The following is a 26,029-nucleotide window of genomic DNA, read 5'->3' as shown; positions in this document are numbered from 1 at the left end:
ATTTAAACAACTAAAAGAGCAAAACCTTTTCTTATAAATGTTGAACATAGTGAATATGAACTACTTTCTTCAATAAATATAATAGTTTGTTCAAGACAAGTTTATTTTTCCTGACAAATGACCATGTTGTAAATTTTACAATGCGCACCTGCTCATGTGACAACAGTAGGCGCACCTGCCGGACGATTAAATTCTACATATCAAACAGAAAGCAAAGAGTTAGCATCTCTTTAAATGGTGCACATTATTTTTCTGAGTGGAAAAAAATATCTCAGGGTGCTTCACAAGGCTCCATATTTGACCCGCCCTATTTCTCTTCTATGTTCATGACTTACTACTAAATATCAGCTCCCCATCACTTCTGTTCACAGATGGTACTTCTTAGTTGAAAATCAGGATTTGGAAAAAATTCCCAAAAACTGTGATCAGTACCCTCAGTAGCTCAGAAACTTGGTTTCAGGTAAATGAGTTGAATATAAACATATATAAGACACACATGATGCAATTCAAAACCAAACAGTCAAAATGTGAGCAGATTAAGATTGTTCACAACATACACAATAAAGAAGAAGTTGACTCAGTCAGATTCTTAGGTTTAAATGTAGATAAAAGTTTGAGCTGGCAGGCACACATAAAATACTTAGCAAACAAACTGAGCAGCTTTGCATTTGCAGTGCAAATATTATCAACTGCAACTGACATGGGCATACAAAAAGTTGCATGTGCAAGCTACTTTGGATGTATTATTAGGTATGGCATTGTTTTTTGGGTAACTCGACAATCGTATGCGGTAACTAAAAATACAGGAAAGAAAATCATTCGAAATTTGTGCACTACAAACCACAGAGAACCATGTCGTCCATCATTTATTAAACTTAAAACATTAACTCTGGCACCCCTATACATATATGAGATTATTATATTTTTGTACACCAGACATGAATTAATTGACGGAAACCATTTTGTCTATTCACTTAATACTATAAACAATCAAACGTTTATGCTCTCCACTCATCACCTCAGACTGTATGTCCAGGGACCTCAATACATGGGAATGAAAATTTGTAATAAATTAAAAGGGAACAAGTTGATGCAGATGAATTTAGGTCCACTTAAAAGAAAACTACATGAGGTACAGGCACCAAAATGTTATTACTCAAAAGGATGAATTCATGCAGGACAAATATCCTTGAAGTGTTATTATTTATTGTATATACTGTATCTTTTTGACTATGGTATATTTTATAAATATGGATGAATATTAGTATGGAAATGTGGAAATTTATGCTTTGGCCAGCGTAAATTATGATGGGTGTAACCTAAGCTTATAGTACATTCATATATTGACAATAGTTCAGTAATTGAATGACTGTTAAGCAAAATTTCTTCAATCTTAATGTATCCCAATTAAATTTTCTGTTCTACTATTATTGAAATATATGCATGAGACTAGTAACCTTTAATACTTAAATATTCACACACAACTATTAGTACATAGAATAATTAGAGGTGTCACTTCTTATCCTTAATTAAAAGTAAAACAATTAGATATTTCACACACATGCCAAATTTTTTGACTTAAAAATTATTTTTATCAGAAAACGCACACAATACTATTGAACACACAATATTATCACTTCCCTTCTTAATTTATTTTACTCTTTTTACATTTTTTGCTTGAACTGTAGATCAGTAGGCAAGCAGAGTGCTGAAAAATGGTTAATTTGAGTTTTTTGTAATCTCAGGGAAATTTCTAACTATCTTCTCACCTCACGAGAAATTCAGAATAATTTGATTTAATCTCATGAGTATCGCATTGGAACTGTACGAAAAAATGTAGTAAAGAAATATCTATAAATTTTTGAATTGGACTCCTGTTACAAAATGAAAGCAGAAATGTTAAGTTAAACAATTATTATTTAATGAAGTAAATAATTTGTACAGAAATCTAACATTTTGTGAATAATTCTCACAGTTTTGAACATAACAAAGAATTGCGCCACATTTCGGTGCAATACTTGGAAATTACAATAATCTTAGCTCAACTCTGGAGCAAAAGAATAAAGTATTCATTGTTGTTGTTGTGGTCTTCAGTCCAAAGACTGGTTTGATGCAACTCTCCATGCTACTCTATCCTGTGAAAGCTTCATCATCTCCCAATACCTACTTCATCCTATATCCTTCTGAATCTGTTTAGTGTATTCATCTCTTGGTCTCCCTCTACAATTTTTACCCTCCACGGTGCCCTCCAAAGCTAAATTGGTGATCCCTTGATGCCTCAGAATATGCCCTATCAACAGATCCCTTCTTTTGTCAAGCTGTGCCACAAATTTCTCTTCTCTCCAATTCTATTCAATACCTCCTCATTAGTTATGTGATCTACCCATCTAATCTTCAGCATTATTCTGTAGCAGCACAATTCGAAAGCTTCTATTCTCTTCTTGTCTAAATTATTTATCATCTACGTTCCACTTTCATACATGACTACACTCCATACAAATACTTTCAGAAACGACTTCCTGACACTTAAATCTATACTTGATGTTAACAAATGTCTCTCCTTCAGAAACGCTTTCCTTGCCACTCCCAGTATACATTTTATATCCTCTCTACTTCGACCGTCATCAGTTATTTTGCTCCGCAAATAGCAAAACTTATTTACTACTTTAAGCATCTCATTTCCTAATCTAATTACCGCAGCATCACCTGATTTAATTCGAGTAGATTCCATTATCCTCATTTTGCTTTTGTTGATGTTCATCTTATATCCTCCTTTCATCTCTGACAGAATTACAATGTCATCGGCAAAACTCAAAGTTTTTATTTCTTCTCCACGGATTTAAATTCCTACTTCGAATTTTTCTTTTGTTTCCTTTACTGCTTGCTCAATAATGATACGCCGCTCTCATTGTTCTGGGCATACATATTTGCTGACTTGAAGCACATTTCATTGACCCAGTGGTTAAATTATGTCTTTAAACCTTAATATTCTGATAGAAAAAGAAAATAGTATGTCACTGTGTCACAGTCAGGGCACAATATTAAGTGTAGTACTATTATTTATTAGCGTAAAATCATTGTAACTGTATTATAAATTTTTGGCATGTCTCGTATGCAAACGACATGGATTGCAAATGTACATCATGAGATGAATGAAACACAATTCGCAATTCCTAGTAATGACGCTATGTATTGAGCTATAGGTTGGAATTAGAGGTATATTGCTTGCAACAAATTTGATTATGGAATAAGTATGCAGATAAACAATGGTTAGAACACAAAGTTTTTTTGAACAGCTTTGTACATGATATTCTTGAATTTACACCACAAATGAGTCTTATTACGTGCTTTTGCAAGCTAAAAACTTTTGCTCGATTTGACAAGTTACCCCAGAATATGATCCTGTATGACATAATAGAATGATAATAAGCAAAGTGCGCAATTTTTTCCATATTTATATCTCCTAGATCTGTCATAATTTTCACTGCAAATATAGACTTGTTTAGGTACTTCAGCAGTTCTATTGTATGCCCTTCCCAAGTGAATTTACAAGCGAGTTGTAATCCCAGAAATTTAAAAATGTCAACCTCTTTGATCTGCATGTCTTCCAATAATATGCACATGCTGGAAGGAAATCTCTTGTAGGTTATGAACTGCTATATTGGGTCTTTTCAAGTTTAATGACAGTGAATTAGCTTTAAGCCATTTATTAATGGCAGTGAAATTTAGATTAGTGGCAATTTCTAAATCTGTACTTGACTTGTTATTTATTGCAATGTTTGTATCTTCTGGAAACAAAACAAATTTAGCATCTGGCAATGTAACAGATGAGAGGTAATTAATGTACTCAAGAGAAAGGTGGTGTTTTTTGAACTCTAAAAGTTTGCTGAGAATGCTACCATCGAACTGTTAATTGAGTAGATAATTTCTTACTGAGAAAATTTGGTTACCAGTAAAGTCTGTGGTAGTTAAAGGGACATAAATGAGCTGCAAATTAGATAACATTAACCAGAAATAGTTAAAATAGGGAGAGGTTCACTAATCAATGTTCTAAGAGAAATTTATAAAGAGTAAAGTTAACTTTAGAACAATCATTAAATTTCATCCATCTATTGCCCATATTTTGTGTGTGATGGTTTATAATTTTACAGTTGCTTTTCCTCAGTGAAAACAAATAATGGTAAGTCTCCTTACTACACATTTAGTCCAATATGCCTTAGGTAGAATGTTACAGCCAGAAACTTAAATAAATCATAGATATTAATTGTAATTAAAACTATGAGGGACATGATGTGTCTTACCAAGACAAGACTTCGGATCTTTGATGAAGTTGATATATTGATAACAACTATAAATTGATACACACAAACTAAAATTACCTGCTTAAAACAGTGCCACATTTAAATGAGTCGCAAAATAGGAATTTTAAACTGGTACAGACTTATTCAGGCAACAATTAGTATCTGCTACATGAACAAAGGTCAACATACACATATGCAGGAAGCAGATAGTCTATACCAAAATTTCAGCACAGTGATAAAGAAGTTCACCACAATGAAGGAGATATAATAGCAAGCTATGTTTCCAATTATAGTAATGAGTAAGTGTCACTCAAATCAAAGCACATTTTGTGTTGTTGTGTTTGACACAGTACAGACTTTTGTGGATGGGAAATGATTTAAAAACATTTATCAGAGACCAGGTAAAATAACAGTTAAGGAAATGTATATGGGAGCTTCCAGCTTACAAGGTAACACCAGCAATGCTGTGACCTCTGCATGGAACACAGTGCACCAGAAGAGGAGCACACGGAACAACCCCTTGATCTATGCTGCCAAAAGAAGGAATAGACATCAGAAACATCAGTTTCATGTATGTGCCAGTGTTCTGCACTAAGTGTCAGGCAGATCAGTCCAACATGTTCCGCATCTACATCTAAACCTATATTCTGCAAACCGCCATGAGATGCATGGCAGATGGTATGGCCCATTGTACTGATTATTAGGGTTTCTTCCTATTCCATCCATGCATGGAGCATGGGAAGAATAACTGCTTGAATGCCTCTGTGTGTGCAGTAGTTATTCTAATCTTATTCTCATGATCCCTATGTGAGCAATATGTAGGGGATTGTAGTAAATTTCTAAGATCATCATTTAAACCTGGTTCTTGAAATGTTAATAGACTTCTTATTTATTTTTATTTATTTATTCTCCATAGATACTATACACCTGTCTTCAAGAGTCTTCCAGTTCAGTTCCTTCAGTACCTCTGTGATAGTATCCATTGGATCAAATAAACCTGTGACCACGCATGCTGCCCTAGTCTGTATATGTTTAATGTCTCCTGTTAGTCCTGTTTGGTACAGATTCCAAACACTTGAGCAGTCTTCTAGAACTTCTCACACAAATGTACGCAATCTCCTTTGCAGACTAACTGCACTTCCCCAGTATTCTACCAATAAACTGAAGTCTACTGACTGCCTTACCAATGACTGAGTCTACATGATCTTTTAAAAACACAATTTTACATTTCTAGAATGTTACCAACCTCTGCCCCACTTTGAAATCCTAGCAAGATCTGACTGAAGATTTTTGCAGTTTCTTTCAGATAGTATTTTATTATACACTGAAGAGCCAAAGAAACTGGTACACCTCTGTAAAATTGTGTAGCGCCCCCACCAGTACAGAGAAGTGCCCCAATATGACATTGACATTGACTCAACTAATGTCTGCAATAGTGCTGGAGGGAACTGATGCCATGAATCCTATAGGGCTCTCCATAAACCCATAAGAGTATGAGGGGGTGGAGATCTCTTGTGAACAGCATGTTGCAGGATGTAATGGGTAACCCTCCTCTAACATTATTTTTTTTTTTTTTTTTACGTAGAAATAACCTATACCAGCTGTCTAACTGAATGAACTTCATATGATTTTGTGTACGATGTATTATCTTTCATCCTAAAATGTATAAAAGGAAATTAATTTGTTAGTACTCTAAACAGAAAGTTAAAATTAATCTTCTTTTAAATAGAATTGTAATTATCAAATTTCTGTCATAGTTAAAATTCATACTATTAATTGCACAATCTAACACTAACTATAAAATTTATTTCTGGATTCATTTACAAAATATAGACATATTTTAGTGAATATTCTTCTTGGTCAAGGAAGTTGGTAACCTCAATTACTTTGTAAACTCTTTTGAATATTGTGAGTATTGCAGAATGTTAGGAGTAGTGGGCATGTCTCTGATGGAATCAGACATGTTTTTGATTGTGTCTGTAATAATGTAATTCGTGGTGCGATAGAAGAGAAAATTGTAAAGTCAGTGTGATTTAGAAGAATGGGATAAAATAAAAAGATATTCATAGCAACAGGCAAATTTTCATCAGCTATTCAGTTCAACAAGAACCCATAAAATCAAAATTTCAGCCACAAGAATGTACCCTTAGACACAAGACTTGGAGCCAACAACAAGAAGAGAGAATGTAGGTAGGTAAAAAGTTTTCCTTTTGTAAATCTTACACCTCTCAAAGCTTTTGGAAATAATGAAGACACTAAGAAGATTTTAAAAGTGAAGTGTGGGAGGGTAAAGTCTTTTGTGGGCATCAGCCATGATCTGTTGACTGATAATGAAGTTTTGCCTGTTGCAGAAGAAGAAAGGACAATTATTTGTGTCTGAGGTTTTTATGTAAATGAACTTCAATCACTCAATGAAAAAATACCATAGACCTGCCCAACACAATCATATCAACAGTGATAAGATAAAATCAATAATGACGGACCAGATCAACTGAAAGAGGACTTCACAACTACGATCAAGGACATCAGAAAAGATAAGTGAAACCATTTGTGAAATTAATTTTTCTTGGTGGACTCGTGTGACTGCTAGGAAAATGAATAGAGACAAGGGCAGTGGTGATGAAGCGAAAGCTTTACGATGTAGCCTAGACATGTTTGAACCAAGTGAAAGTGTAGCCAGCAAAGAAACAGTGAAAACTGATATTTTGCAGCTGATTTTAGTAAACTTAGAGTAGATGAAGACGGACAACAATAGCAAATTTAGTGCAGTCAATGATCAGTTAATGGAAATTCAAACTGAAAACAATAGTAAAATGGACAGGGTACAACACCAAATAGACCAACTTAGTAATCAGGTTTCAGAACTAAAAAATGGGTTGTCAGATGGATTAAAAAGTGTGAATGAAAAAGTCGATGTATTAGAAAATAAATTTATTGTTTTGGAAAATGAGTTAATTGCATATCAGGAGAAGAATGTCAATGATGTTAGAATTCAACAGAAGGTTGTAGAGAAAAAAATGGAACATAACTTCAGCACTTTAGATCAAAAAATTTTAAATGTTGAAAATAGTATGCCAAATAATGTAAATGTTCTAGATCAAAAAAATTCAGTAGTTCAGGAAAATTGCATTCACAACAACCTGTAACAAAACAATGGTATTGCGTGGTGCAACATTCCACTGAAAAGTTTTCCATGAGACAATTTACATCCAGTGGATTTTCTACACCACTGTAGAGATAGTTTTGTATCAGGCATGAGTGATGACCAAAAGATTAAATTTGTTAAAACATGTCTTGAAGGTGAAGTTTTGTCTTAGGAAAATCTAAATTTAAGTCAGTGGGAAAATACCAAAATGTTGAAAAAAGTTTATTAAAAAAATTTTGGTCAGAAGCTGAACAAGGGAGTATTAAAAGTGAATTTCTGAATGGTCCAAATTTAGGAATAGGGATGGTACACTGAAAAAGTTTTGTAAGAATCAATTTAAGAAATTACCGCAGCCTGACAGGCCATTTATGAAATGACATTGATTGATACACCAAAAAGGAGATTACCACAGAGTTTGCATTGGGATTTAGTACATGGACTTGACAATTGCCTTGAACAATTTTTACGATACGTTGACAGGCTGGATAGGGCAATAGAAAGAAGCATATACCATAATAATCAAAATGATAGAGATCACAATGGTAACAACTACAGAAACTGAGATAGTGGTAACTTCTATCAGGGTCAAAATGGTAATAGAGAGAGAAACTTTGAACATCAGGAGAATAGGAATAATGGGGATAACCATAGTCAATTTAATAGAAGAAACAATCATAGAGGTGGCCATTTGGAAAATGGCGGTCTGCCTCAATTGAGGTCCACAGTTTTGGGCGAGGAAATACAATTACACGACCCCCAATTTACACTTATAATTAGACAATAATAACAGTATTAATAATGTGGCACAGGTATCTGAAGTTGAACAGAAGGAACGTCAGTTTTCTCATTTATGTTTTGATCACAAGTTTTGGAATACTATGTTTAATTATACTAATGTAGACACTAATAACAAAACAGAATGTGAGAGTAATGAGAATTTTGATGTAGTGTACTATTGATTTCGTCTCATGGTCAGAAAACAGTGTCATTGATATATGTAAAACAGGTGATGACTGTATTGGATCTGAATTAGGTGCTATTTTTGATGTAGATATGAATGAGAACTGTGAAATGACTGATACTGGTAAGTCTGAGATTGTTAAGTCTGAGACTGGTAGCTCATTACAAATGAATGTAGGTGAGGTGTGTGACTTTAATGGAGATGAGATTTGAGTTGTTAATGATGTTATTGATGAATTAATTTTGGAAAAATACAATGCTAATAAGGATGATGAGTATCACATATTTGTGGTGTTTAAGAATAATGAAGTTTCAGAGTTATTTGTGAATACAGGTAAGGTAAGTGATGTTTGTGCTGATGTAAGTGAGAGTCATGGAATACCAGTCCACTCAAAGCAGTTTTTCATTAATGTCATGCAGAGTAATGATTCAAACAGTAAAGGTGACTTATCTGTAAGCCTAGAGAATAAAGGTGAAAATTTTATGAAGTTTGTTTGGGACCAGATTGATGATAACATAGCTAATTGTGCATTCTGGAATAAGTTAGCTGCGGTTAGTCAGAATTTGTATCCAAATTGGTGGAATGAAGTGAAAGAAGATATAAGTACGAAATGTAGTTCTAACAGTAATCTATTTTATGTTTCTTCTGTAATAAGTGATGTTAGTTGTGCTATGGAACCCATTCATTGTGTTCAATCTCTATCAGTAAAGTTGATACCAGTAAAGTTGCTAAAACCCTGCAAAAACAGTGTGGATGTAGCATTTGATGAAACTGAAAAAGATATTTTACATCTACATCTACATCTACATACATACTCTGCAATCCACCATACGGTGCGTGGCGGAGGGTACCTCATACCACAACTAGCATCTTCTCTCCCTGTTCCACTCCCAAACAAAACAAGGGAAAAATGACTGCCTATATGCCTCTGTACGAGCCCTAATCCCTCTTATCTTGTCTTTGTGGTCTTTCCGCGAAATGTAAGTTGGCGGCAGTAAAATTGTATTGCAGTCAGCCTCAAATGCTGGTTCTCTAAATTTCCTCAATAGCAATTCACGAAAAGAATGCCTCCTTTCTTCCAGAGTGGTGGAGCAAATACAACTGCAAAATCGTGGAAAATTTTGCTACAGGAAAATCAAGAAAATTCTGCAGATGAAGAAAATCTACAGCAGCAGACCGAACCGGAAAATACTACCCTGCTTTCATTGTTATGAAAAGTTCCGGGATGTGCTGACACCACAGAAGATGGCATAAATGAATGGATTGTCCAAGATGAATAACTTGAAGTGACAGATGAAGAAATAGTCAACATGGTAAACGAAAAAGAAGAAGACAAAGAAGCAGATGTAGTGGAGGAAAGTGTGCCCAAGATTTCTCACAATGAAGGACACAAGGCCTTAGAAATGGCTTTAAAATATGTAGCGCAACTGGAGGAAACATTGTCTACCAAGGTTTTACTTCTTAAGAGACTAAGTGATTTAGCGGCAAAAAAACAGCAAACAGCAGGCAAACAAAAGACAATTACTAACTTCTTCACACAGTAAATATCTATTCAGTCTAATTTGATCAGTATTGTATTAAATGTTGAACTCATTGGCCTACTGTAGTTTAATTTTTGTGTTTTTTTGTATTATTTTCCATGTTATCCGACCTTCCTGCTTATCCGACCTTGCCACGTCCGGTTCAGGTTGGATAATCGACACTCTACTGTATCTTTCTGCTTGTTTTAGTTGTCCTTTGTACTTTGGTAATTATTGTTGCTGCAACTGCTTTTACTATGCTTGGTACCCATCTTTGCATGTTATGTGGAATCTCACTACTCTAGTTGTTGAAAACATTAAGACATCAGGGTATAACTTGCATGGTACTAAAGGGAGCCATAGAGAATAAAATTTGAAGGAGAAGACATCTGCTTCTGACTACTACTCTCCATGCTAAATGATGCCTAATACTAAGTCATGTTGTACAGGTTAAAATGAAGTTTCAGACAGGCAGATTTTTGACATCCTTAAACCAGGATGCGCTAATAGTACCCATGGACTGGGGAGCACTCCAGTTTGCTCAATGCAACAGTCCATGTACAATGACAGCTACTGTTAGTCACAGAAGCCCTAAGCCTCAACTGGAGGAGATATTTCTATTTATGGCCATTTTCAGTGCCTCATATGTCAATTCTCTAATAAAGTACAACATACAGCATCGTACATGCCTTCATGTAGTGCATTACAATGAGATAGGACGGAAAGCATGCATAAAGTTGGTTGCCAGACTTAGGAATGACATTAACAGGATAAGTAAGCTTAAAAAATTCTTAATATAGGAGCACAGAAATATGCACCATTAGTTCATGTACTGTGATGCATTTATAATCTTCAGGTGAATGAGTGTGAAGAAAACACAAGTGAGGCTGCAATTTGAGCAAGCTAAAAAGTCACATTATAGCAACAAGTGTCATATTCAGTGGGACCTGTCATAAAATCGTGTATGGTAGCAATTGCAGAATGTTTGTGCTCAAGAGATCTGCAAGAAACTGAAGGTGTTTGCCTTGTGCAGTACTGATATGGATTGAAAGTAATGAGGAACTATTTGTTGACATAATCAGCAATTTTTTACACATAAGAAACTTTATTCCTTTACTGGTTTCAGGCACCTCTTGCTGTTCTTCAGAAGGGAATCAAACAACAAGAGCAGACATAATTCCAGAACTGGATCTACTTGACTAATGAGATGTATAATTTGCACTTGGTCTCAGGGTGGAGGCAGAAGAACAATAATATAATAAGACAAAACTTATGCAGCTGCAGTTGCTACAAGGAATAAATGAAACTGTGCATTACCTACGTATCAAGTAATATGTAAAAACCTAATGATAAATGAAAAAAATTAATACAAATGACATGTGCTGCTGTGGATCGGAAATTTGGGAACTAATCTCCAAAACAGCTGTAGTAAAGCCAACAGCGTGCTAACAGGGAACCTGTCAGTGAAAACAAAGTGCCACGTACACCATGGCAATGTAAGCTAACTGGAGAAAATGGAGAGACAATTCTCAGTCAGTAACTAACATTAAGTGTCAGAAATTAACTGCAGAGGAAAGGAAGTGTGGGCATGATTCTATACTTTCAATGTAGTATAACAAATAGTACTGGAATATACAAGGGTCACTCCAAAAGAAATGCACACTATTTTTGTAAAAATACAGTTTTCATTCTGCATGTGTGAAAGTTTTACAGTGTGTAGATACATCCTTCCCACTTGTTTTCAAACTTAGTTCAACCTGTTCCTGTGAGTGGTGCTGTCACAGCATGTCTTCAAGATGGCTGCTACACTTGATGTTCGTCAGAAGCATTGCGCTGTCATAGAATTCCTGTGCTGTGGAAACGAGACAGTGGTAAACATCCACAAGAGGTTGAAAAAGGTGTATGGAGATGCTGCTGTCGATTGTAGTACAGTTAGTCAGTGGGCAAGCAGGTTACGTGATGAAAGCGGGTACGGCAATATTGAGGATTGTCCTCGCAGTGGCAGGCCTTGTACTGCACATACTCCAGACAGTGTGCAGAGAGTTAATGAATTGGTGACTGCTGACAGATGCATCACAGTGAACGAATTGTCACGCTACATTGGGATAGGGGAAGGAAGTGTTTGCAGAATACTGAAAGTGTTGGCGTTAAAAAAGGTTTGTGCCAGGTGGGTTCCCAGGATGTTGACAGTGACTCACAAAGAAACAAGAAAAACGGTATGCAGCAAACTTTTGGAACAGTATGAGAATGGTGGAGATGAATTTCTTGGAAGAATTGTGACAGATGATGAAACATGGCTCCATCATTTTTCACCAGAGATGAAGAGGCAATCAATGGAGTGGCATCATGCAAATTCACCCAAGAAAAAAAAATTCAAAACCACACCTTCTGCTGGTAAAGTTATGGCTAAGGTGTTTTTCAATTCTGAAGGACTCTTGCTTGTGGACATCATGCCAAGTGGAACCACCATAAATTCTGATGCATATGAGATGACACTGAAGAAATTTCAAGCTCGACTGAGTCATGTTTGACCACATCGGCAAAAGCAGGATGTTTTGCTGTTGCACTACAATGCACAGCTACATGTCAGTCAAAAAACCATGGAAGTGATCACAAAACTTGGATGGACAACACAAATACCAGCCTTACAGTCCTGACCTAGCTCAATGTGACTATCATCTCTTTCGGAAACTGAAAGACTCTCTTCGTGGAACAAGGTTTAAAGATGATGACCCCCCCTTGTTCATGCTGCCAAACAGTGGCTCCAACAGGTTGGTCCAGAATTTTACTGTGCGGGTATACAGGCGCTGGTTCCAAGATGGTGTAAGGCTGTTGAGAGGGATGGAAATTATGTGGAGAAATGAAAATTTGCTCCTAAAGGATGTATCTACACACTGTAAAACTTTCTAACATGTAGAATAAAAGATGGATTTTTAAAAAAATAGTGTGAATTTCTTTTGGAGTGACCCTCATATAAAGGGCAAAAAAATTGTAACTAGTGGCATTTATTGCAACTGTATGATACCATAAGATTTAGAACACTTTGCTGAACTGGCACAGAGAGGTCAATAGTGTGTTTTGGAAGGAAATATGGTCACAGAAATGGTGCACAAGTCGCACCAAGGGGTAAGGACCTGCTAATATATGACATGCACAACCAAATCTGAGAATTATTGGAAAATTAGATTTGTTTCAGAGGTGAATTAGTAATTGAATTTTAACATTATTTAATCATTTGGCTTCTTTAAGAGTATCTGAAGGCCCCTTTTGGTGGTTACCAAGCCAAGTTACAGTAGCTTGCCATGTCTTTTTAAACATGATGCTGAGAGTACGCCATTTTCAAAATGGAAATAAAACTGTTCAGCACCCCTTTCTGTTTCACCCAATAATTTGCCATCATCACTTCAGTTAGAAGCAACAGATCCGCAAAATTCAACTTTTCTTAAAGACAAGTTGTGCAACAAGCTGAATTTCTCACTGGGGCACCATTGATTTCAGCAAAAACATTTCCCAAACTACACAAAAATGCCACACAGACCATGTTGATGGTTGAGTATACCTACTCATCTGAGCAACTTTTCTCAGCAATGAAGAGAATAAAAACTAAGGAATGATCTTTTCTCCATGATGTGTCAATGCATTAATGTTCTGAACACTTTTACACCTGGTATTTCCGCTATTGTTCTGAAAGCAAAATGTAAAATTCCTGAAGCCCAATAAATGTATTCAATTTCTTCTGAAACAGTTGGTTCTTATCACTTTATTATTTCCTAGTTTCCCAGTCTTAGTGTGATGCTATATCACAGCAGCTATCAGTACAAGTAGAGCTACATGAAATTAATAAATGCTATAAGTGTGAAATGTTTTGAAAGCGAAAAAAACGGTTACTCCAACACTACCTGGGTATAGTGGGTCCTGTTTTTGGTCAATTTCAAATTGCGATAAAGTGTAAAACTGGCATATTTCAGCAAAGTTTATTAAAATTAGTATATTTCTGTGCAACTTATAACTTACGGGCTAGAACATCTGAATATACAGACACTAGACTTGTACTGTTTATAATATACCCATGATTATATGTGAAATAATTACAATTGCAGACAAATACTTGTTACATAATTACATATATGACAGATAAAATGTTCTGCTAACCTGTCCAATACACACATTTATGCAAATCGAGTTACCACAGAGTAGATAAAACATGTGTCACTGAAAAGTGAACACTAAACCAATGATGTTTTATTTGTATCTCGATAGAATAATGAAAAAATAAAAGTAAGGCAAGAAACAAACATCAAATTCAAGATAGATAGTATAAATTCACAATCGGCAGCTTATAAAACTTTACTAGATGACTTCAAAGAGTATGTCTTCTTGCTTTGCTGCATGTGAAGTATAGTAGAGTAGAATTTTTGAATTTGATGCTTATCAATTTTTTGCTTCACTTCTATTCACTTCATTCCATATCCAGACAAAAATACACCATCCTTGAACTAATCACAGAAACATTTGTCGGAAAAGTGGCAAACATGCTATGTGGGAACTATAGCTTGGCACGGGCATTCCCCAGACCCCCAGAAGTGATCGGTAGTAGTCTGCAACAGTCATGAGACTTGGTGATGTAATTATTTGCAGATATTCATCGCCAAGTGTACAGAATACTGTTAGCAGGTGCTGACTGAGACAGATATAGTCATCAATTCAGTTTGCAGGAACGATGCAATGCCTATCCGAAAGAAGAAGGGTTTTACATTCACAACAAAAATTCTTCTATGTGTCATTTTTGTAATGTGCAACTCAACTGGGAGAAGAAGGAAAATTTAGAAAAATACATTGAAAGTGCTAGCTAGCCACAAGGCAATAAATGCATCTGCAGTCACTGCAGGAACTTTGTATAAAAAGCAGACTTCTACTGGAGAGATGCTAGATAATGCCATAAAAATGAAAATGTGTTTAAAGACAAACATTCCATTGACTAAACTAGATAATATTGAAGTTAGGTCATTTTTTAATAAATATATACCCAGTCCTGGTTGTATACCGAGTTCAGATAGACTTTGTCAAGAATATGTCAGACAGTGCAGTAACAAAATGAATGAAGAAATCAAAGGTGCTGTAAAGGAAGTTCCTATTCTGGATAATACCAACAACATTTGTGACACAAATGGCAGGTATGTAATTGCAGTTTTATTTTCGACAATGATTTGTGTTCAGGCCCTGGTAGCCACCCCAAAAGATTACAGCATTAAATATGAAAACGTTGTGGGATTAACATCAGACTGCTGTGTACATGGGATATTGTTTTGACACACTTAAAATATTGACTGGAGGCAATTTAATACATTTCAAATGCTGCATGTGGGCAAAATGAACTTAGTTGGTGACATCTTCCTAAAAGAATTAAAGGAGCTAAATTTTACTGCCAGTATGATGAAAATGGTGTTTCTGCACTCAAGCAAAATGAAAAGTGCATTTCTTCAGCTCTTTCAAGAGAAATTTCCTCACCTGCAGAAAAAAAAACTTGTCCCTGATCCCACAAACATGAAATGGAATCCTTGGTTCCATGCAGTGCAGTACTTGGACACAAACTTACCAGCAATCACAGAATTTTTCAGATAATTGGAACAAAAAAATGCTTCCAGAGTTCATTTGTGATTATTTAAAAATGAAGTTGCATCAGAGCTACTCATCTTACAGAATAAATTTGTGAGTGACATACATGCTAGCACTGTCAGTTTAATTACAGCACTAAATGGCGTGACTTACCCATTTGCACAATTGTGAAGGGGAGGAACCTGTGAGTAGCAAATTACTATTAAAAAAAGTTGTGAAAGTTGTTTTTCAGCAGGCACTATTGATTGTTTTGACATGTTTCAAAATAAGGCACAGAAAGTATCTGCAAAAATTTGTCTCAAATCTGCTGCTATGAAAAGTTCACAAAAGTTATGCAAACACTAAGCACCAGACCCAGTTAGTACTCTTTACAACAACATTGACTAGCTCTTCAACCCTGCAGTTTGTGGTGCATAGCTTAGTTTGAATGAATCTCCTGTTGTTAACATAGCAAAAAAAGTTCCACAAGTTGAAAGCATTCCATCAGACCATTTTTGAATAAATACAATGCATTTGGAAGAGCTGCTTTTTCTGCAGTTCGGGCACTTGTCAATAGTGTGGATGCAGAGAGATACTTTTCAACATACAATTTAGTTGATGAGTGACACGAGGAGGTCAATGATGCCAGATACTATTGAAACAACTTCAACGATGGCATTGAATAGATCAACATTTGTATAAAGGCCTATAATGTGTGTTAATTTGAATGAGAACTAACACTAAGGTGTTGTTTACAGAAACAATACCCCATATTTTTTGTTAAGAAAAGAATACGGAATAGTGAAAAAGAAAAAAAAATTCAAACTTTAAGGTAAGAATTTTGTGTGTATACATTGTTTAGGATCATTTAAATGCATAAAAATACCAAAAAATATACTAAATTTGAAGTTCAAAATTCTAAGTTTTCAACGTTTCTCTGTTAATTTCACGTAGCACTAAGTATGAGCTATGGCAATCACATAAGGTGCACTCAGCTGATCACAAGGCTCGCTATACTGTGTGCTGACCCACTTGACTATTCACACTGAGTGACAGTGCTCTGCAGAGCAGGAAGCGCAGTAGCTGGAACAGCCTGCTGTAAACATTTTTAACTTATTCATTTTGCATGACAGCAACTCACTTCATCTGAGTAAATGCTTCCAAGACAGGCACAGCAGCTTCTCAAGTTGCAAAATACAATGTAGAAGCTATCATGTACGAAAGTACTGATTATGATGGAGTTATATCCCGAAAGCAAAATGCATTTTTGTTGGGACTTTTAGTCCTGGAAGTAGCCAAAGTGGTGTTTCTCAAATTAGCAAGAAGTGACACAAAGTCCAAAATCCTGAGCAGATCCCCAAATGCATTATGCAGAATAATTATACATTACATACATGCTCTGCAAACCACAGTATAGTAACTCAGTCCAATTGCTTATGGAGTGTGGAAATAATGACAGCTTAAATGCCTCTGTGCATGATGTAATCAGTTTACTAAATTCTTCATAGTCTCTAGGGGAGCTGAAGAAAATTTTTAGTTTCTTCACCAAACACTGGTTCTTGAAACTCTACAAGTACATGCTTGTAGGATAACTGGTGCCAAAGAGAGTCTGTCAATTCAAGTCACAGTTCCGTGATGCTCTCCCACAAGTGAAACAAACCAGTGACCATTCGAGTTGCCCTTTTTTGAATACTTTCAATATTCACTGATTTTTCATATTGGTTCCATATACTTGAGCAATATTCTAAGATGAAATTCACAAGTGATTTGTGAGCAGCCTTCTTTACAGACTGACTACATTCTCTCAGATCATTCCAATGAATCAAAGTCTGCAAACAGCCATACCTATGACTGAGCCTATGTGATCATTCCATTTCACATCACTACAAAATGTTACATACAGGTATTTGTTTAAATTGATTAATTTAAATTGTGTTTCAATGATGTGTAGTCTTGGGATACTACTTTTCTGCATTTTGTAAAATACACAATTTGACATTTCTGAACATTCAAAATAAACTCTGATTTAAATATATCTGTATATAGGAGACTACGCAGAATTTATAATGCAGAACTTTGTTGTACATTCATACATACCACGAAGGCTTTTCCCAAACTTCTTACATTCTTGATCCATAGCCTCAACATCAATTTCTTTCCATCGAGTTGTTTTCCAGTCATCAATGTTGGATCGCACAACATTGATATAATCCCATAAAGTCTTGAAAATTGGAAAAATAAAAGGCATCAATATCAAAAAAGAAAGGCATCAATATCAATGTACAAGCATAGGAATTACTTTTAACACTCTAATATGAATAACATATTAAGAAAACTAAAAGATCAGTATTACCATTAAACTAAATTTTCCACTCAGTAATAAGTTTATTAACAAATACCTTCAGCATAGCAAGATCCTTTCGACAAAGCGTAATTTGTTTGAATTCTGGCACATTAACTTCAAATAAATCTGCTTGCGATTTTATTTCCTCTAGTTGGGTCTCTAGATTTTTAAGTTCATTATTTGTAGTATTCATGAGGTTGTATTCATCCCGACATGTATACCTGTAATTTTAATATTTGTAATTTAGCATTAGCTTGCTGTTTTGAACTCTTATCTATAGTACATGCTTCATGATATTATCTACTACTTCATACTGTTCACAGAACAAGAAAACATTATTTAATACCGATAATAAATAGAAACATATTTTTATCAGTGCCTGGATGACAACAACTGCTAATCAGTACTTTTATTTAAATAAAAGAACTTAGTATCTAGTTTCACAGTAAGCACGGATAAAGCCAATTAAATAAACTTAGATCACTACTCACTCCACAGAAAAAATTTTGAGCTTGAGACAGGATAAAGGGATAAAGAAATGAAGTTGAAACACACACACACAGAGACAAACATGCATATTTTATGTGAATAGTGGTCTAAATTGACGTATGTAGTTTTTACCTTGCTTCCAGATTCATATCTCTAAGTCAATACATGTCATCAGCCAGCTCAATGGAAGGACTACATCATACTATTCCACTCATGGCTCATGCCACTTCAAATCCTGAAGCCTGTCAGCAGAGTTAGATCACATCAAGTGTATCTTTAGTCAGAATGCTTACAGCAAGCAACAGACTGCATGTACTGCATTACCAATCAGTTGTGAATATGAAAGGCTTAGAAACTCTGGCAGATGTTTCCAAGTTGGCAGCATTTTTGCCTTTACAAGAAGCATTTCAAACAAATTAGTCACGAAATTTCCTGACAGATTAAAACTGATCTATCCAAGCACGACTCATGACCTGTCCCCACAGCTTCAGTTTTGCCAGTACCTTGTCTCCTACCTTCCAAAATTCACAGAAGCTCTTCTGTGAACCTTGCAGAGCTAGCACTCCTGGAAGAAAGGATATAGCGGAGACATGGCTTAGCCACAGCCTGGGGGATGTTTCCAGAATGAGATTTTCACTCTGCAGCAGAGTGTGTGCTGATATGAAACTTTCTGACAGATTAAAACTGTGCGCCAAACTGAAGCTCAAGCTCGGGACCTTTGCCTTTCATGGGCAAGTGCTCTACCAACTGAGCTACCCAAGCACGACTCGTGACCTGTCCTCAGAGCTTCAATTCTGGCAGTGCCTCGTCTCCTATCTTCCAAACTTCACAGAAGCTCTTCTGCGAACCTTGCAAAACTCACACTCATGGAAGGTAGGATACTGTGGAGACATGGCTTAGCCATAGCCTGGGGGATGTTTCCACAATGAGATTTTCACTCTGCAGTGGAGTGTGTGCTGATATGCAACTTCCTGACAGATTAAAACTGTGTGCAGCACTGAGACTTGAACTCGGGACCTTTGCCTTTTGTGGGCAAGTGCTCTACCAACTGAGCTACCCAAGCATGTCTCACGACCTGTCCCCACAGCTTCATTTCTGCCAGTGCCTCGTCTCCTACCTTCTCAGAAGAGCTTCTGTGAAGTTTGGAAGGTAGGAGACGAGGTACTGGCAGAATTTGTAATGGCAGAATTGAAGCTGAGGGGATGGGTCATGAGTCATGCTTGGGTAGCTCAGTTGGTAGAGCACTTGCCGCGAAAGGCAAAGGTCCCGAGTTCGAGTCTCAGTACTGCACATAGTTTTAATCTGTCAGGAAGTTTCATATCAGCATACACTCCGCTAAAGAGTGAAAATCTCATTCTGGACATTAGTCATGTTTTGACAAACTATAGTGTGAACCATATATTCCAATGTCTCTTGAAAATCAGAGCCCTCTTCACATCTACGAAAAATGATATAGGTCTCGGTAAGGTCAATGTTTACTGGATGCCTTGCAGTTTTGGCTTGACATAAATAGCTTAATCATCATGCTCGCTGAAGATATTTGCATCAATCTCAACCATCACTTATGCTTACAACAGTGAAGTGTACACCAGTACAAACTATTTATACCTAATGCGACAATGGATTATCAGTTTTGCTTAAACTAGCACGTAGCCTTAAAAACTAGGATAGAGTGTGTTGTTTGAATTCTTAATTAGGTCCTGCTCTATTACTGGAGAAACAACAGAGAGAGTGAGTATATGCCATTATTTCATCTGTTAGTATTAGAATCAGTAACATTTTGGATGTAGTTATCTTATGTTGGCAGGTGATGTTTGTGTGCCCCATAAGAAGTTTGTATTCCCACAGAAACCCTTATGTTGTCTGTGTCAGCACAACCTCTGTTTTGTGGAGAGCATGAGCATTTAAAACACGAAGTTTTAGTATGTTACATATACTTGCCACCCTGATTTGGCTGAACTCATTAGCATGTTAGTACAGTCAACTGTCCTCACAGTCAAGCTGTAATTTGTATGGTTTCTTCATTCTGTCACATCTTCTGATCAGTCTACTCCATTTCAAGCATTTTGTGGTATAAGAGATGGTCAAATCCATATTTCTCTTTCATCACATAACTTCATGGCAAAACATAGTATCAGTGGCCATTAACTCAATTTGCTCTCATTTAATTTAGTCCTGTACTTTGGGCATGTTGCACCTGTTTCTATGAACAGTCCTATAAGCAAATGCTCAATGTTTATGAGATTAGCATGTGTCCACATTCCAAATAAAGTTTTATAAATGTTGACGCTAAGTCATCACTTTCCCCTACTGTAGAAGCCAATTTCTGTTGTTGTGTCTGTATGCACAATAATATCCAGAAGACTAGTTCAAAAGTTATGCAGCACAGATGCTTTTGTTCTAAATCTATTTAATCTGGGCAGGGTATACTGTTTAACAGATAATCACTCGTTGAACAATAATATGCTTTCATCAATGTAAAGTTTTAGATACTGATGAAATTTGTTATGGAAAACTGTATGAACTTTATTAACAAAATTTTCTAATTCTGAATAAACTATCTCTTTCATTACTGAAGAATTGTAACCAAAGTGAAACAATCACAAATTTAATGTAATGTTATCTAGACAATTTCTCTGGTAACTGGAGCGTTCAAGAGTATTTTTCTAGACAATGGTTCACTAATTTTGAGCTTTTACACATCGTCAGACAAAATCATGAAGGACACAGTTCTCAAGTCCTTTTTCTTTCGAGCTTTGTGATCTATAATGACACATTTCTGTTTTTATGTAAATAAAACCTACTGGTGTAAATAGCTACAGATTTCATCAAACCTTCTGTTACAAATGTGCTGGTAATGGTGAAGTCAACTGCATCTCAACCCATGGGTTCTGTTGTTGGTCTCAGACAAGGATCACTGTCACATCAAAGATTCCTCCCTCTCTTGAGACACTAGTGCTCCTATACACTGCCATATGGGGCATGTCCCAGATGAAGGTTTTGCACAACACTTGTTCTTGCCCAGTGATGACTCATACATTGCAAACCTTGTCTGCGAATGTTCTGCCTGTCTGCCCCTTCAGCTGTGCCTCCCCAGTGTACCTCTTCCTGGCCCAATGCTGTGGAGTAATTGAAGCATATCCACATAGATTTTGCTGGCCCCTTTCTTGTGCTCCATGTGGTGGGTTGTGAATAATAACTTTTCTCAATTCCTTTTGTGTTCCACATGTCATATGTCACTAGTGCTACCATTATCACAGCCTTAGAAATTATCTTTGCCCTGGAAAGCACCCCGTTGACTATGATTTCAAATAAGAGGATAGCATTCAACACCCGTTGACTATGATTTCAAATAAGAGGACAGCATTCACCAACCATGACTTTCAATAGTTTTATGCCTGTAATGAGGTGCTACATCTTCATACCATGCCCTTTCACTTGGTTTCCAACAGTAATGCACAATGTTTTTTGTCTGCACTTTCAAGACCAACTCCACAAGGAACAATGTCCAACACTGCACCTTTGCCCTCTGTAGTTTCCTGGTAACTTACAGAGCCACCCCAACTCAAGGCTGCGGGCCGGTGGAGCAATTTTATGATCAATATCACTGCACCCTCTTGTACATCCAGTGCCCACTATTGGTGCATATCATTTCTGAGGTCTCTCTCCCTTCTGGGTCGGCACTCTGTTGTGGTCCCATGAGTTCGGATGCTATCCAACCTGGCTCCATGGAACAATCTCCGCCTGCTATGGGTCCATGACGTATACCATGGCTGCCACCCACAGCCTTCAGCAGCATCAATTTTGTCGCCACCATCCTGGCGAGCAGCCATCTGCTTCTCCATCTTAGGCATACCTTCTGGTTCCAATGTGGGTCATGCAACTTCCATCAAGCCTCAAACTGCCTCGGCATTTTGGAGTGATGCCTAGAGACACTGCCAGACCATGCACCACTCACTTCTTGCTCTCAAGGCAGCTGCTGATTGCTGCAGGGAGGAAGGGGTGGAATGGAGTGGGGAGGTGTGGATGGCAGATGTAGTGGTACCACCCGACATCACCATGGAAACCAAGTAGCTGCTGCAGCATGACCTGTTGACTGACATATTGCCACAACCCACAAGGTGCATGTCACCAGGAGTGCCCTCCGACAAAGTCAACAGTACCAAAACACTGCACATAAGTCAGTCAAGAGCCCATCTGAGCCAGCTGCAATTGTATCACAGTGTTGATGTACTGGAAGTTCACACTGTTTAGTCTATTAGTTCGGTTCTCACTTAGGCTTGGTTCATGGGTTACCATTAGTCACACTCTGTTAGTAACTGCCTGGACTCTGACACTGTATGAACGGACTTTGGTTACATTGTTTACTTCAAGATAGCCTGCTCTGTTCTTGGAAGTATTCTGCAACATATCTTAATTCGACAAATAAATCAGGGTGAGTATAGATTACCTTTAGAAAAGCCACCTACTCATCTACTTCCTTAGTAGTTCAATTTCTGAATGTGTATTGATATAATGTTTGTGTGTGTGTGTGTGTGTGTGTGTTTGTGTGTGCAGGCAAGCACGTGTGCACGCACTTGTACAAGCTTACGTTCCTAATTGATATAATTGTGTGTGTGTGTGTGTGTGTGTGTGTGTGCACGCACTTGTGCAGCATGTTTATGTTTCTCATCTACTCCTAAACCACTAGACTGATTTCAATCACACTTGCTACTCTATTCCTTAGTGTCAGGCAATAATTGCTGTCCAGGGTTAAGAACCACATTCCTACCAAGGTTCAGGAGATATGACATCATAAACAATGATATGTGTGAAAAACAGCCGCAATGTACAAGACATTTATATTTATTGCTTCTGTGCTACTAACTGTTCACAATAAACTTTGCAGGCCATATGCTCATATGCCACTAAATGAAGTATATCATGGTACCACACACAGTTCAGGAGACATCTCATAAATTCTAAGATTACTGAAAAACTGTCAAATCATCCACAAAGTTTAAATTTATTACTTTCTGTCCACTAATTCCATTTGCAACACATTTTGCAGAAAGTTTCAAGATACGTATCACACTGAATGTACCTACAAAATTATGGCACTGTATCACACATAGCTGAGGAGATACGACATCTCCTAAAAAAATGCTGGAACTTAGTCCACAAAATTTTGCTACCATTCCCTTTTACTTATTGTGCATGATCTCCATCCAAATACTCTCCTCCACAAGTGATACACTACTACTCCCACCACCATTTCCACTTCCGGAAGCAGTCTTGGTACGCCCCTTGCTGGATTGCACAAAATGTCGTCTGTGAATTTTCTTTTACCTTGTCTATTTTTGCAAATCTTCATCCTTTCAATGGGGTTTTCAACTCTGAAAATAGAAAAAAAGTCAGCAGGGGCCAGGTCTGGAGGTAAAGAGGATGAGACAACACAGTGATTGGGAAACTAGAATGAACATGTGGGTATGCTATCTTGATGCAAGAGCCATGAATTGTCTTGCCACATCTCAGTCTGTTTCCTCAAATTTTCTTGCAGGCATTGCAATACGTCCCAATAATACCACCAATTATCAATTTGTCTCTGTGGCATGAATTCATTATGAACTAATCCTTCAAAGTCACAGAAAACTTTCAGCATGGCTCTGACATTTGACCTGATCTGACAAACTTTTTTTGGTCTTGGAGAATCTTTCCCCACCCATTATGGAGAATGCACCTTGGTCTCAACATCACAATTATAGACCCATGTCTCATCACAAGTTATAATTCTTTTACGGAACATCTCGTTCTCATCTGTGCGATCCAAGAGCTCTTCATCGACTGTGGGGGGACGGCTTTCTGGTCTTGACTCATGAGCCATGGGACAAACTTGGAAGCAACATGATGCATTCTAAGTTCCTATGTCAGGATTTCATGACATGATGCAACTGAAATGTTACATTCTTCTGCAGTCTCTTGGACAGTCAGTTTTCAACTAGAAATCACAATTTGGTTGACATTCCTGACATGAGTGTTATTGGCAGACGTCCGGCCATTTTTAAACCTATGAACTATTTGTGACACCAAGTATGACTTAAGCACTCATCACCATATGCTTCCTTCATCACTTGGTGTGCCTCTATAATGCTTTTCTTGAGTTTCACACAAAAGTTAATGCAGATGCATTGCTCCTCTTAACTCTGCTTCAAAATTTGCAAACTGTCAAAAATAATGTTCTACTCAATACAGCACTGAAGAGTTACCAACAGGCATACAACAATGAAACTTCCAGCAGTTACACATTAAACATAGTGTAATGAAGCAGGGTTGACCACAGCTATCCTGTTTTGGTTTTACACTCCTTCAGTAATTTAGTTAAGCAATGAACTTTTATTTTTTTTCATTTTCACGACTCAGGTTCCGACTACAGATTCTGTGGCCTTCAGCCTCACAGTACAGAATTCAGAAATAGTTTAAATAAAATTCCCCTAGTAAAATCTATTATTTCAGTACATTCTAATGTCTATTCTGAAAGTAATGAGCTAATCAGTTTTATTGGAAATGCATACTATTAACAGTTATGGACAATGACATATATTGTGCAATACATATTAAGTAAAATTCGAGTGAGCTAATAGATCGAATTCAGCTATAAGACTGCACCCAAAAGAAAGCCTAAATTTTACTGATTCCAGCAAAGTGTTTAAATTAACCTAAAGTCCATTAGTTAAATAGATATTAAGACTTGAAATCTGTAGCCTGTACGACTTTCAGGGCCAGTTGTGACCAAACTACTAAATAATTCCGAGATCTGTTTCAATACTTTTGCTACCTTTATTTTTCTATGTAATATGACTCCAGTCTCAACTTTGTAAGTGCAGTAATTAAGAATTAAGTAAATTTGAATACGTAAAAATTATTGTTCAAGAGGACTGCCACGGTTATAAGTCAGGAATTCCCACGGAGGATGCATAAGTTAGTTCCATGTATTTAAATAGATACAGCTCACTCATGTTATTTAAGTAATAAAACTCAATAGTTAACTTCAAAACCAATTAGAAAGGGTCATTTTAACCCTGGGAAGTTATAAACTATAATATATTAACAGAAATAGTCAAATATTCAAGCACTTGTCTATATAAGGTCCAAGCTGGTGCAGTTCTCAGTTAGTTCTCGGTCAGATTCTCTTGGAGCAAAAGTGCGGCTAGTTGGTTAATTTTTCCGGTAATTGTAATTGCGAACATTGTTAAAGATTGGAAGTTTTTGACCTACCTAATGTGACGATTAAGTGTAAGAGGTCTGGTCACATGAATATTGTATGTGTGAGTGATAACAAATAAATCGCATTGTGGTTGTCATAAATGTTCAACAATGAGTACGGTCTTGACTTTTGATTTTGGAAAGCTTAATCTAGGATCCTGGCTTCTTAATTTCAGTGTGATTTATGTGAGATGGACGCAGCTACTGGGAAGACAATATTGAATAAGCAAAGCAAGGTAGGTCGGGAACACTGCGCACTATCTACTGGGTGAGGAAATGTTTCAATACCGGTACATCCAGTTGTGACATGAACTTTAAGTGGCACTAATAAATAAGGACATGTCCCGGCACGTTACAATAGATATGTGCAGGGATGCCAAATGAATTTCACTCCAACACACCATTGATGCGAAATTATGAATGTTACGTAAA

The 26,029-nt window shown here is 36.7% G+C and overlaps 1 protein-coding gene across 1 annotated transcript in view; it reads right to left on the bottom strand.

Moving 5' to 3' along the window:
* LOC126195528 (dynein beta chain, ciliary-like) overlaps positions 1–26,029 on the bottom strand; it is a 930,907-nt gene that overhangs the window by 474,577 nt on the left and 430,301 nt on the right. The window contains exons 27-28 of the mRNA XM_049934154.1: positions 17,922–18,087; positions 17,620–17,743 (exon numbers count right to left, since the gene is read on the bottom strand). Of these exons, the coding sequence (XP_049790111.1) occupies positions 17,620–17,743; positions 17,922–18,087 (290 nt within the window). The remainder of the gene's footprint in view (positions 1–17,619; positions 17,744–17,921; positions 18,088–26,029) is intronic.

This window comes from Schistocerca nitens, chromosome 7, assembly GCF_023898315.1.
Source record: "Schistocerca nitens isolate TAMUIC-IGC-003100 chromosome 7, iqSchNite1.1, whole genome shotgun sequence".
NCBI classification, from domain to species: domain Eukaryota; kingdom Metazoa; phylum Arthropoda; class Insecta; order Orthoptera; family Acrididae; genus Schistocerca; species Schistocerca nitens.
This window is presented reverse-complemented; position numbering and strand designations above follow the sequence as displayed.